The sequence below is a fragment of the Monopterus albus genome, unplaced genomic scaffold, assembly GCF_001952655.1.
Source record: "Monopterus albus unplaced genomic scaffold, M_albus_1.0 scaffold97.1, whole genome shotgun sequence".
Classification (NCBI taxonomy): domain Eukaryota; kingdom Metazoa; phylum Chordata; class Actinopteri; order Synbranchiformes; family Synbranchidae; genus Monopterus; species Monopterus albus.
This window is the reverse complement of record NW_018127977.1, coordinates 1,313,550-1,328,248: the sequence shown is the minus strand read 5'-3', so window position 1 is coordinate 1,328,248 and position 14,699 is coordinate 1,313,550. Positions and strand designations below refer to the sequence as shown.

Genomic DNA, 14,699 nt, shown 5'->3' with positions numbered 1-14,699 from the left:
GAATGGGAGGACTTTTTTTTTCGTGACGTTACATTCGAAGTGCATTTGCTTGATCTACCATCACTATTCCGAAGAAGGGAATGTGGAGCGGCACTTTCAGACTGTTCATAAAAACTACAACACTCATTCATACATATATTTTGTGCGCGCATGTAGTATTTTTAGTGTAGGTCGATCATTTTGACTTGGTCATTTGAAAAGTAGCTCACAAGGCGAAAAAGTGTGGGCACCCCTGATGTATACTATACTAAACATGCTTTTCCTGACCTGAGTTATTTGAGCATGATTATTTGCCAATAACGTAGACAATTAATAACCAGCATCAAACCTTATTTTTCTCTATATTTGTGGAAGTGTCAATAGAGATTTGTTCAGACAAAGGTTTGGCCAGTACATGAAAAACCTCATCAGTGTAGGGATGCCAAGGCATTTGATAAACTGCCAATCTGTATGCATCATTCTGCTATATACTGGTCACACTGCTTTAAGAACTAACATCCCTGTTTTAAAAGAACACAACAATCTATTTTTGACCTTTGGTGTACCTTCAGTCAAAAGGTTTACAACAAACAAAGGAATGGAAATGGATTAGAGCCAATAAAGACAATATTTAGAAAGTACTATAGCTACCAAATAGTCCAGTAGCACTTTTGCTAATCAGCTGTCAACATTCTGATATTATTTTTAACTTTGTGGATTAGCAATGTCAAGTAGGTTCAATAGTTCTCCACTATGCACATGTTGTGCCTACTGTCTAGTATGTGGTCTACCTGCATAGTGGTGGTGGCGAAGGTGATGGGGAGGAGAGTAAGGTTTCCCACGTGGCCTGTGGGGATGGGGTGCCACCCTTTGCGTGTTGTGAGGAGGACCTGGGGGAGGAGAAGTAGAGAGGGATCGAGACCCGGGACGGAATGGAGAGCCATCTTTGGGATCCCACAGAGCCCGGCTGCCATATCGTCCGCTCCGACTGGAAAAAAGACATTCATTCACAACATTCACTGACAGGTACAAAACCTGAAATTACAGAAAAAGAGAACAGCCAGTCTGATGCAAGTTATGACAATTGAAGGTCTGAAGGCTTCCATTTGCACAAATCAGTGTTTTTGTTGTTCTTTTTGTGCTGCCTGAACAACATGGCTGATTAAGACTTAAAAGATTGTGAAACATTTACCAGACATTTGTTTAAAGTGGTTGTGCACAAATCTTGTGCATTTAAGTGCCAATATTTAAAAAAAGGCTGTTATTGACTAGCAGGTACAGACTCTCAAGTAGCAAATGTGTGCTGTAACAAAATTTAAGAGAAGATTATTCAGTTTGTTTCTGTCATTTTAGGTTCTAAAACATGGACATTAACTATGCCTTATATCTATTTTAAATGGGTTAATCAACAGAACTGCTCAGTAAGATCTGTGTCAAATTTTTAGGACCCGCCAAATGAAGCAGTGATTTCCACCGGCTGCTGATCATTGCTAAAAACACATTGTTTGAAACATAAAAGGAAGCATTTAACTGACCTTGGGAGAATTGGTTTCCAGTATGGGTACCTTCAGAGACACACACAAACATCACTTAGTATTATTTTTTCCTCAGAATATGGCCGACTAAACCAGAGCAAAAAGGCAGGTTAATATTGGACTTTGGTAAACTGTGCAGCCAGAAACAACTGCAGTGGAACACCCATATTTGTCCAAGTAGGCAACTCTCTGCCAACACATCAGCAATTTATACATAGTAATCTGGATTGTACTTGTTTGTTTCATTGTTATCCAACACTGCTTTATAAAACAATGTTTTTAGTGTTGAGTTTTTCACTCTCTTAAGTAACAATGACATAATACTAAAGATATACTATAAAAGCAAGGCTTCAGCAGCACATTAAAAAGTCCTCACTTGTTGCGTAGGTCTCTGCAGGCTGCCGTGTGGTTGACGGTGTTAATATGGTCAACCCAGTCCTGAAGAAAAATGACAAACCGAAGGAAGATGTCACAATCACACGGCCAGAAATAAGGCTCCACAAAACCCGTTTCACATGTATCAGGATATACAAAATAAGTCAAATTTAAGCACACATTACTCATTTATCTATCATGAAAAAAAAAAAAAATCAGACAAAAGGATGATTGTTTCCTGGTGTCACTTTTTAACAATGGTTGAAAACCCTGGCCTTAAAGTTCAGGCCCAGTTCATTTATCCCATATTTATGTTGAAATGATGTTCCGGATAAAGCAGAAGCACAATACAGTGCTTAGTTTTGTTCTTGAGCAGCAGATCATTCATGCCCTTGACAGTGTATCCATTTTACTTTCCACTATCTTTAGTGGAACTATCAATCTTCACCATTAATACACTACATATTACAGGGAGAAACAAACAAACAAACAAAAAAAAAAGGCCATTTTAGTCTTCGTGCTGAAATCGCTGTTCAGGTGACTTCCTAAGTTATGCTTTGAGGACTGAGGAGGATAAATCATTATTTGCTCATTAACCAATGTGTTGCCCATGTTATATGAAACTCTCGTCATATATTTGACAATTTAGATAAACAACTTTGACAAATCTAAAGCAGTTATGATAAACCAAGTGGTTTAGAGCTAGATAGCCACAAACACTACAGGACCTTATGAAGTCATTTAAAAAAAAAAAAATAAAAAAAAAAAGAGCACATTAGAGAGATCATGACATCGAATTGGCTGGCTGACTAAAAAAAAAAACTCGTTATTCATCAAGCTTCAACAATCCTCTTGGTAATGACATTTTTGTAAATTTGGGAAAACCTTTATACAGACAAATAAAAATCCTTTAATGACACAATATGAGAAGAAAAGTAAAATAGCTTTTGTCTGAATATACCAGACCTTCAAAAATTCCACATTTGCCATATTTAAAAGTAATACAGCCACACCCAACTACAGTACCATGCAAATGTATTCATATCCCTTGAATTTTTCCACATTTTGTCACATTTCAACCACAAACTTCAATGTGTTTTATTGGGATTTTATGTGATAGACCAACACAAAGTATCACATAATTGTGAAGTGGAAGGAAAATGATACATGGTGTTCAAGGTTTTTTTTTACAAATAAAAATCTGAAAAGTTTGGCGTGCATATGTATTCAGCTACCTTTGCTCTGATATCCCTAAATAAAATCCAGTGCATCCAACTGCCTGCAGAAGTCACCTAATTAGTAAATAGAGTCCACCTGTGTTTAATTCAATCTCAGTATAAATACAGCTGTTCTGTGATGGCCTCAGAGGCTTGTTAGAGAACATTAGAGAACAAACAGCATCATGAAGACTATGGAACACAGAAGACAGATCAGGAATAAAGTTGTAAAGAAGTTTAAAGCAGGATTAGGTTATAAAAACATATCCCAAGCTTTGAACTTCTTACAGCCACACTTTTCAGATATTCATTTGTAAAAAACCTTGAACACTACATAGCATTTTCCTTCCACTTCACAATTATGTCATACTTTGTGTTGGTCTATCACATAAAATCTCAATAAAATACACTGAGGTTTGTAGTTGTAATGTGACAAAACGTGGAAAGGTTCAAGGGGTATGAATACTTTTGAGAACATCAAAAACTCCCTGGATTTCCTCAGAGAACAGAGTTTATTCAACAGTAATTATGTAACTAAGATACTTCTATTATCCCTTGATAATTCCTCTTGACAGTTTCTCTCAACTTTTTAACTATTCTTACTGAATGTAGTGTTCTCTTCAAACAAAATTACTATTGAATGTTGTGTTTTAGCTAAATTATCTTTGTCCATTAATACATAATGTAACACCATTCAAATGCCATAGAAGATAACTTGATGCATTTCATGACTAAACTCTGTAGTGGGGCTGGTTATAACCCAGGAAAAAAAAATTCAATAGAATATCAGTTAGGAAGAAACCAGTTTGTTTTATTAGATGAAATGAGTGAAGCACCAGGATTAGTCAAAAATCTGGAATGTGGGTAGAATTTTTATTTCACTGATACTGCATGAGGTCATTAAATACTTAATGTTTTGATTAACCGAATTCTGTCATTGTACATTTCAGCTGAACCTTTGACATGTCTAGTACTTTGACAACTATGGATGCCTGATAAATACAGATCTACTTAGTCATTCATTTAATGAGCAAATCTTCTGGCATATTTTGGCTAATTTTACTTCAACAGACAGCTGTCTGCAGACAAGCATGGCTGTAGTGTCTGTCACAGCAGCCAAAAATATCATAGCCCAGGTTCTTCTGCTCACTGCAATTTACTGAGGTCAGAAGATCCTAATCTGAGCGAAGAGAAAACCTGGGTGGTGCTGTGGTAGGATATGCACACGGTAACCACCGTCTATGATCATAACAGTCCAAGGCAACTGTCAAATAAATCACATCATACTTTTGTTCTTAACAAAAGAATTGATCCACTAAGAGGAAGAAAGACATGCAAAAAGTACAGTAAATGTAGGCATTCTTATAGTTTGCATCTTAGCAACGCTGCATGTGAAAGCACTTCAGCACTAACTACAACTTTCAGGCATGATAGTGGCCACATGCACTGGCTCGATGCTTTCAGAAGGAACAAGAGCACGTTAGACCACTTGGCACTCATTACTGAACGGGTTTTGCCGTCTTCCAGTTACAGTGGGTATGCAATAGGCAACCCCTCAGGACACATAATTTGATTTTTGAAGTGAAAATAAGCCCTGCAGCAAACAAACGTCAAAATCGGCTGGCATTCAAATACTAATGCGCTGTTGCTTTTTCTTTAATGAAAAAAAAAAAAAAAAAAAAAGATATTTGAGGCAAGCAAAGGGGTTAATACATACTAACTTAAGCCCCTATCAGACATGCACTCCTTTACATTATCTGGCTTCATGTATGAATAAGCACAACATTTCTTTGAGTTGCTCAGCTCAATAAGAAATATGATTATTTTGGGGGTGTTCTGAACAACAAAAACAAGAATATAAATTCTACTGGAACACACTTAGGTTCATCCACCATGTTGTAGAAGGAAAACTCTGGTGTCACACATTATACTTAACTTGATGTAGGCCTACTGTACCATTGGGTATGGTAGATTGCACCCACGCATACAGTAACTTGGCTCTCTCTGCCATGGCAGTGGATATGTCAGAACAGAGCCACAGGGAATTATTGTAAAGTTTCCCATGTTTTAACAAGAGAAATCCAACACTTAAGCATACTCAAGAAGCCAGCAATGTTATGCATCCTCATGTCTGAAAAGGGCCTTAGTAGGATGCCCAAACATTTTCACGTGCAACACACGTAACATTTTTAAGCTAATTTTTAAATGCCTGATTGCATTGATTTCTTTTCACATCACAAATCAACAAAATATGTAACTTGACCAGTGGATCTATCAAACTACATCTAGATTATTTACTTTACAGTAAAAACTGTACAGATTTATTTCACTGGGAATTACAACTTATGCAAAAACTTTTCCGAGTCAAATTCCTTGTGTCTCCAATATTTTTGGCAAATAAAGCCAATTCTGATGATATCAGAAACACTCATCTTGATAAGTGCCTGGTGAAGAAAGATTATAAACTACAAGTCAAGAGATGAAGGCATTTCTTTCAGGAAACTGTTGCACATTGTACGAGGGCATGTTGACACTCACCTTTTCCTGATCACACTCTATGTGGCACAGGGAGCAGGTGTGGGGATACGCCTTTGGAGAGACAGCTGAGAAATCACTTATCATGGTGGGGGTAGGAAACTTCTTGCTGCTGCTGGGTGGCTTTGATTCAGATGAAGAGGAGAGAGACCGCCTCGAGGAATCCTCTTTCTGGGTTTCTGACAAGGGCCTTGGTTTGGGCCCATCACGCCTGTAGTCTTGGTCTAGATTACGAGATTTGGTTGATGGTGGAAATTCTCTCCCGGGTGACCGGGTGCTCTTGCGATGGTCACGACTTGTCCTGCGATAGTCACGGTCTCCGTGCTTGCTTGGTTCAATATGCTCCACATTGACCTGCCGCTTTTCAGCTTTTTCTGCTTTTGTAGCTGATGAGGAGGATGATGATGGGTATATTTTAACTGTCCTTTCACTGGAAAGTGGCCCTCTTTTGAAAGTCTCTCTGGTACTGCTCTCTTCATTTGTCCTGCTGGCATGACCATAGTCAATTACTTTACCTGCTGTTTGTGTAACAGTAAGAAGGCTGGGCACTTCCGGAGACTCTGAACGTGCCAATGAGTGGGAAGGAGGCAGCGGCAAATCATGGATGTTGTGTGAGAATGAGGAAGTAGGAGCCATAGCTTTCTGGTTACCCGACTTGTTGATTTGAATGTCACGCAATATGAATGGTAAAGTATCTGGGGTTAGCTGATCATCAGGGTAGTGACTCAGCACTTCCAAGTCCTCATTTGAAAGCCCAAAACTAGCCAAAATACTTCCTGCACACTCTGGTGTGTATAAACTCTGACCATCCCCACCTCCACCACTCCCACTACCAGGAGGGTGCCGGGCTTGAGGCAATGGAGAGTCGCTTACAGGGGCAGTCCATCCTGGGATGCTTGGTCCTGTGTGGCTGCTCTGGGGCTGCTGCTGAGGTCCCTGGTGTTCTTGTGATTGGCAGCTAGCAGTAGGTGGAGGACTGGCAAACAGTTTAGTTGGAGGCTGGTAGCCTGACCAGTCTACTCCTTGCTGGTGGACAGGCTGATTATCAGAGGGCAGTGTTACTGGGTTGGTACCATAGCTCCCATGTTGACTGACCCCAGAACCTGAGCCTTGGTTCTGGTGTTGGCTTGGTTGGTTCATGTGGTCAATGAGGCGGTGGTCAATGTCTCTGGTGCCCCGAATAGCTAAGGCGGACTCTATTTCATCAGGGAGCTGAGTGGGACGAGGAAACTGGAAACCCATTACCTGCGACAGCATGTCAGATGGAGTGCGATTTTGATGTTGATTAGGAGGTGGCTGGTGATGAGGAGGCCTTGGCCCATTAGAGAAGGGCTGTGACCCCTGCTGCTGAGAATGGTGGTGGTACATAGCAGTAGGAAAACAGAGTTGTGTGATTCTGTTGTTTTTGCTGTTTGTGTCCACGTCAAATCCAAAAGTTGACACCTCCTGTCTATTGAGAAGACTCAGGAGGGCCAGGTGAGAAGGTAATGCTGCTGGAAACCTGTTGTTGTGACACCGGTTACCAACAGTTAAAGTTGCTGGAGTAGCAAGATTCTGGAGAGCAAGCTGTGCCCAAGTCTCTATCTGAGCCAATCGAAGAGCTGTCAGTGCACCAGCACCAGCCACAGGTCCAAATATGAAATGGGTCCCTCTGGTGCTGTTGGCAATGGAGAATGTCACTCTGGGCTCCAAACAAAGGGTAGGAGCAAGATGCAAATTACTGTCTGTGTGCACAGCAAGGCTGAGGTGGAAAGCAGAAATATACTATTACAGATGAACAAGCTTTAATGTTTCATGTCAAAAGTAGCTTTCAGATGAAGTCCCTTTTTCCACACACTTTTTGCTTTTAAATAAAAAGTTCACTTGGTGAACTTTGGTTTTGGTTTGGTCCTCATTTGGTTTATGGTTTCTTTCCTGATAATATATGTAATATATGTATGTCATATGGATAAAGAAATGTGGTAAACTTTGAGATCCCTTTCCTGTAGTCAAATGTGCCACCAATGCTTTTCTTTCAGGATGGAAAAACAAAGCAACATTATGCAACAACACTGAATGAATGACAAGCATGAAAAACCCAAGTGGTAAATATAGATTAAAACTATGGAGACATTACACAAAAGCCTAAACCTCAGACTGTTAGAGAAAAAAAAAAAGAAATCATATAATTGTGCTTTAAAACATACTCCCAGTAGGCAATATTACATTACTGTATTGTTTACAAATTATAAATCACACTTACCATGTCCTGGAACAAACTCAAAATAAATTTAAATTTAGTTGACCAGGTAAACTATAGCTCCATTTTCATAGCATAATGCCAGTAAAATGCAAATATTAAAATGGTGAAGATTAACAAAACATCATGTAGACCTGTGTGACATAATGCATTATGCAAGACCAAATGAGTCCCCGACAATGGTTCAGGTGGTCTAAATTAGGGGTGGGAACATTTACAATTTTTCATAAATGAATACGCGCAGATTTCTGACAGCGTGTACATGTGTACACATTTTTCCATATGGTAGTTTACTACACAGGATGCTAATTACAGAGTGCCCCGAGGGCAATGACAGCAGATACTGCCAAGATTTCGTTAATGTTGGAAAGATTCCAGGTACCTGCATCAGTACGTCACAAGTGAAATGTTGTTAAAACACATATAACGCCCAGAGTACGGTAGACAAGAAGCTACAGCCTAATTTTAATCAGAATGAGCCGTCCTCCACGCTGGAGATAGTCCCTGTGCACTGGTCTCACAGCCAGCTGCAACTGAACAACCTTGGACCAATTATTTGGAGAAAAAAGGTGAGGTTGCATGTTCGCCCAAAACTATATGTACCAGAGACAAGAAAGATAATTTTGCTATAAAGCATTAACAGATTTTGGTTCAAGAATAGGCCAAATACTCAGATAATTCAAAACTAAGCAATGCAACATTTAACTGAAGTACATTTATTATTCACATACACAAAGGCTGGAAGAAAGTATTGATTTTCCTTTAAATCATGGTCTTTATTTGAATGATTCAATATCAGTTTTTAAAATCCCGAGACTGATTTGATTTGCCTGCTCACACCTCATAATGTACTCACATCTCTGAAAACGTAGGAGCAAATTGGCATTGCTTGGGTAGACTGACCACCTATTCTCAATCTAAATAGTTATGTTCTCACTCTCTATCATATCTGTCCCCTGACGTCTTCTTCTTCTTTTTCTGTACTTTGCTGTTTGAGCACCCCCTAGTGTGAACGTTAAAGTATGCACAAGTATAAATGAAACAGCTATGCAACCATCTCCAAACAACAGATACATGTTCCCATATATTCAGTGATGCACAAGTCTAAATCTGGCTTTACTTGAAGTATCTGATACTGACAGTTAGGGCTGAACATTTAAGCATTTTCAAATCAAAACTGCAATTTAACACAATTTTCAAACCATAAAAAACTGCTATTTTAACTGCCATTAAAAGACATACTGTATATTTTTATTTAATTAGGCCCATTGATTTACTAAATTTTACATATGACTTTGTGTTACATAGGCTTAACTGTAATTTGAAATAAAACATTTCCTTTTGGACAAAAAGTAGTTGATCTTTAGTGAGGCCAATTATAAATTTGCTCCAATGTTTTCAGAGATGTGATGACCCGCTCTAACATGCCAGCTAGCTAGCATTATTTAACAGGCACAGCTTTAAGGCTAACACTGGTGATATACTGCTAGGATCATCAGCACTGTAGCCATGCCATTTTGTACATTTTGTTTGCCTCTTCAGCCCAAAGGTGCCACTGCCACACAACAGTGCCAGTGAAGGCATATTCACATTGCAGCAGAAAAACAAGCATCTTGCGCTGCACATTCTGTGCTGGTCAGTACCAAAATTAGAAATTCCCAGGGGTACTGTACACAATGGCACAGCTACGATGCTAATGTTGTTAGCAGCAGATCACCAATGTTATGTTTTAGAGGATCAGACTTTTTTTTGTTTTGTTTAAACAGTCTTGGCAGCAGCACTTGTGTGCTGATATTTCTCCAGCTAAATAAGTTGTCTTTACAGTTTGGGAAAATTCACATACTGTAGCCTGGGTTTTATGAATATAGGCAAAACCAGACCGAGAGAGCGATTGGCTGCGTGCACAACTGTGGTCAAAGTTCAACAATTTGGAACCTTTGGCATACCCTCATAATGTGCTGCGCACCACAGACGTCCACGCAGAGCATGCGCAGTGCACCACATACATAACAATGGCGAGGCGTAGTTAAAATGACGAGTAGGGCCATACCAGCTGTTACTAGCTAACATTAACTCTGTGACTTAAATTGATGATAGGACAAAATGAAAGTGACTGTTGTCAGGTTTGTAACCTCACTGCAGCTGGTGGACAAACAGACAACACACTGTCTGCTGTTAGCCAGAGATCATTTATGAGGTAGAGAGGCATCATTCTGTAACACCACTGAATAATCAAAGTGAACTGAGCACGTCTTTGTTGTTCCAACAACTCCAACAGAGTGAGATGTATTCACTGGTAAAACTATCGGATGATCTCACATCACTAATGGAAATGTCGCACATTCAGTGTGCACACTTTTTTTTTTTACCCAAAGTACTGCCAGATGGGCAAAGAGGTACTTTTAGCTGCAGTACAATGTAAGCCCATTAACCCCCACACGCAGTGAATATTTGGCAATTATTACCACCAACTATCCGGAGCCCAAAAACTGCCATTTGGGACAGCCCTACTTCACTAACAGTGAATCTGAGCAGGACACATCTGAGATACATCTTGTTTCTTAAATTTGTTGTTTATTCAAAAGACATAAAAAATGAAGTTCTGGATTTCATTGTCTTTCTTTTGTGATCCCTTACTTTATCATAAAGCAAATGGGTAGTGATAAAATAATTTTTTAGTTTGGTGGGATTCAATAACCTCAGGAGGACATGAAAAAAATCTAAGATATAAAAATGGTTAATATAAAACTTGTGATAATTATTTTCACTCTTGCATCACTGAGCCCCAACAGAACACGTGGGTTAACATTTGTACTGTCATGCTTGCAATGTGCTTTGTTCTTACCATTGTGAACACAGTTAATAATTTTCACACTAACTTTATACTACCATGGATGCATAACATAGACAAGTCGTGATCAAATGAGTGTCTGTTGGGCAGCAACATAAAGTCAAATGCCAGAAATGGTGAAAATGTCAGCACTGTGTGCTTTAGAAACATAACACTGAAGAGCCCATGGCATGCCTTGCCTTGTTTTCTGGCTTATGTACAATGTTACAATGGTGAATTATCATCTTAGATGTGACCAGGAATATTCAGGAATAAGCAGTATAGATAATGGATGGATGGATCTCACTGGGAAAACAGATTTCTACACAACACTGGCAGCAGGAGTTGTGCACATTCACAAACTATCCTCTCACTTTTAGGGGGAGGCTCTCAGGTTTTATTGTTCTGAAATAATTGCAGACTATTTGGAGTAATGATGGGTGCAAAGCTAACCTAGATGTACCCAAGATTAAACATTAAATGGCTGGAAATGAGAACGCCACGGGTTCTTTAAACAGTCTAAGGCTTGGGAAAATTCACATACTGTAGCCTGGGTTTTATGAATATAGGCAAAACCAGACCGAGAGAGCGATTGGCTGGTGTTTCATTTGTAGGAAAACCCTACCAGTATAGCCTTCATTTCCACACAACATTTGTTCAGGTTCAAGGATAAAAGACAGAAATTTGATTATTGTTAGGAGACAGAATGTTTAATATTATTGTTATGACGTGTTTGACCATAATCGTAGTCATAATATTTTCTTATGCTTAATGTCATGTCAGGATGTCTTAGATACACACAACACAATCAACGAACATTCGCACATTGATTTTCTTCATGCTTTGACAATTGCTATGGCCAGCTGCAAAGCTGGCACCGGGAGGCGTCACGGTTTGGCGTCCCTGTAGTATGGGGTTAGCCCGAGGTGATATAATGTATAGGCCTGTTATGGTTCGGGGCTTTTCATCTTTCAGCTGCCTGCGTGCATGTTGGAGGTGCAAAGACTCCTGAGCGTGTAATGTTAATTTTTACCTGTGTTCATTGAATAAATCAGCACTGTTTTGAAGTTACTTGGACTGCCTCGTCTCTCAGAGTTAACGGTGAAAAGAACTGGGTATCCAACACCTTTCTGTCGTATATACTTTGCTCATATTTTTTTAAGTATTCTAGTATGACTCAGGTAGTCATCTAATACTGAAATACCCAATGAAACAACTGTTACTGTGTTCAACTGCTGCACAAGAGCACTCGCAAGGCCCCGCTGATGTGCGTTCGTAATGGGCCTGCACAGCTGAGAACCCTGCTCTAGAACCAGGCCAAATATTAGCTACAACAACCGTATAGCATGTAGCTTTGCGCTCTTAAAAGCGGGGTAAATGCACACGTAACGTTAGTGTTCCAAATCGGCAAACCTCAAAACCACACAGATATGCAATAGTCTTGATACACGATAGAACACATGCTATATCTGTTCGGACAAATTATGGTGTAGCGTTAAATCGAGAAATACAGAGCCACCCTACCCAAAACCTATACAAGCCGCCATTTTAGAAGCTTGAACTAGTTAGCTAGCTAATGTTAGCTTTCCAGAAGAGTCTTTAAATACTTTCGTTACCTTCTGGCAAACACTCGAAACGTTTCAGACAACACAATACAATCAATAAATACCTTTCAAAATACGTAAATGCCAGTCGTTGTTACTGGAAAGTCCGGATTCATTTTCAGCCTGTAATCATTAGCGTCAAGACAAGTCTATTCCGCCATCACCACAGACTGTATATCAGCAACAATAAAACACACTTCCGCCTCCAGTTTTTCAGAATAAAACGTCTTCTTGTTATTTCTATGTATTGTAACCGATTGTAACCAAACGAAGCTATCGCCACCAACCCCCAAGCTATTGGATCCGTGTATTCTTACAGTCAGTTCTGTATCTTGCAGATACTGTTGGCCAGGGGTGGATCTAGGATTTTTTAAATCGGGGCTACAAAGGGGCCACATTTTACATAGAGAGGCCAAGTATAACCCACATTCAACATTTGTGCACAATTCTCTACTCAAAAACTCATTCATATGTGATAATGGTTTTACCTGCCTGAATTCAGTGTACAGGAAGTGCTGTGAAATAAGAGGCTTGCTAAGGTCCAGTGATTTCAATTTTATCATTTTCCATGTTCGTAAGTGGTCATGCGGATTCTGCAGATGTCAGTATGCAGGCCAAAAGTTTGCGTCGGCGCAGTCGGTTTACAGAGTGCTGCGCATGTGCCACAGTGCTTGGGAACTGTTGGTCTACTTGGACAGAACGCAGATCCCCGATTTGAAGTATCAATACAAATGTGTGTGTGTCCCTCGTCCATGTCCATGTCAAGGTCAAGGTCAAAGTGTTTATTGTCATATGCACAGTTAGGAAACGTGTTTCCCTGTACAATGAAATTCTTACTTTGCTGTCCACATGAATGCCACAAAAATACAAGTGAAATATAAAGTTTTAAGTAACACAAAATCTAAGGCATTTTAAGCAGCAAATGCAGCAATATAATAAAAATATATAAGAATATAATATGAGAATGTATGTTGCATGGCAGCAGTCAACAGTCAATGTGCAATTATGCATGTGCAAACTGAGAATGTAAACAGTACAACATGTATTTCCTGGTAATAAACTCCTCAGCTGTTTAGGAGTCTGATGGCAGAGGGAAAGAAAGAGTTTTTCAGTCTAGTGGTCCTGCATTTCACACTTCTGAATCTCCAGCCAGAGGGCAGGGAGGTGAACAGTCCGTGCTGGGGGTGGGTGGGGTCTTTGAAGATGGAGGCAGCTTTCCTATGCATCTTGCAGTGGTAAATGCTCTGCAGAGAGGGCAGTGGAGTCCTGGTGATCTTCTCTACAATAAGCCATTATATGTACAGTATGTTTTAATTGTGACCTACTGAAGATGTTAGATGCCTCTAAACTAACTCTGACTTAATACATCAAAGGCAACATTTATGTTAAACATTGTAACATGGCTGTCAATATATAAAATAAAATAAATCTCTGATGTGGTTTAGCTTTTGATACTGCCACAGCCAATCTACACAGAAACTAAAAACAAGTTCACCCAGCAGCAGAGTGCTACTGGAGTTTGACAGCAATGGTTATATCATAAGTTCAAATATTTGTATTTGGCTCTCTGGGTGTTTCAGGGTGTGGGCATCACTAACCACAAATTGATATTTACAAGAACACAAATAAAGTACTTTCTGGGTTCCATGGGCTTTCTATTTTTAGGATTTAGATGAAGGTTGCAGTATATCCACCCATCTACATGCCCAGTCATATCTATTTTAGGCAATACGCTGGTGTCACACTGTGCAGCAAATGACCTCGTATTCCTCTCAACTTTTGTGCACATCTCCTTTTAGATCTGTATGATTAATGAGTACATTGTGGTTTATATAGACTGGTAAAAAAAGAGTAGGGTTGAAACACCTCCTTATTTAATCTTATCTGGAATTTGCTGAACACAATTTAACAGTATAACCATGACATCTCCAAAGAACTACTCTCCTCTCATAATACTTTCTCAGGCCCAGTGAATGCCCACCCTGAACACTGAACCCTCAGACTAATGGTGCATTCCCTTTAAACTGGGAAGTTACCATTTCCAGGTTTCCAGTTGGAAAGTCAGAAAAACCTCACCAACCCCAACCTCAAAGTCCAAGCTATCTCAGCAGTAATATATTGTTTATTAGCACTTGTGTCTTATTTGTGTCTTAAGTGAAACAGCTGTACTCACAGTACTGTCCAATTTCTTTCTTTGAACATGTTGCTACAGTGTTTGTATGCACAAAATGTGGTCTGCTCCTGCCGCTTTGCGGGGGTTGATCTTCCTAAGGACTGTGCGTACCTGGCCTGGTAAGACAGTTAGTGGAGAGGAGGTGGGGGATTGAGTGTTCTCGGTGTGTGTGTGCCTCCTCTCTGTGTTGTGGCTGGGGGGGTCCAAACGGG

The 14,699-nt window shown here is 39.7% G+C and overlaps 1 protein-coding gene across 5 annotated transcripts in view; it reads right to left on the bottom strand.

The window, feature by feature from the left end:
- Positions 1–12,529, bottom strand: part of LOC109965180 (zinc finger protein 638-like) — a 31,160-nt gene extending 18,631 nt beyond the window's left edge. Inside the window, exons 1-5 of one of the 5 annotated variants that reach the window (XM_020608993.1) lie at positions 12,380–12,529; positions 5,645–7,382; positions 1,891–1,952; positions 1,515–1,544; positions 771–967 (exon numbers count right to left, since the gene is read on the bottom strand). In XM_020608993.1, coding sequence (XP_020464649.1) covers positions 771–967; positions 1,515–1,544; positions 1,891–1,952; positions 5,645–7,009 — 1,654 coding nt within the window. In that variant the 5' untranslated portion in view covers positions 7,010–7,382; positions 12,380–12,529. The remainder of the gene's footprint in view (positions 1–770; positions 968–1,514; positions 1,545–1,890; positions 1,953–5,644; positions 7,383–12,379) is intronic. The other 4 variants (XM_020608989.1, XM_020608990.1, XM_020608991.1 and 1 more) reach the window with 4 other exon arrangements.
- Positions 12,530–14,699: the final 2,170 nt, after the last annotated feature.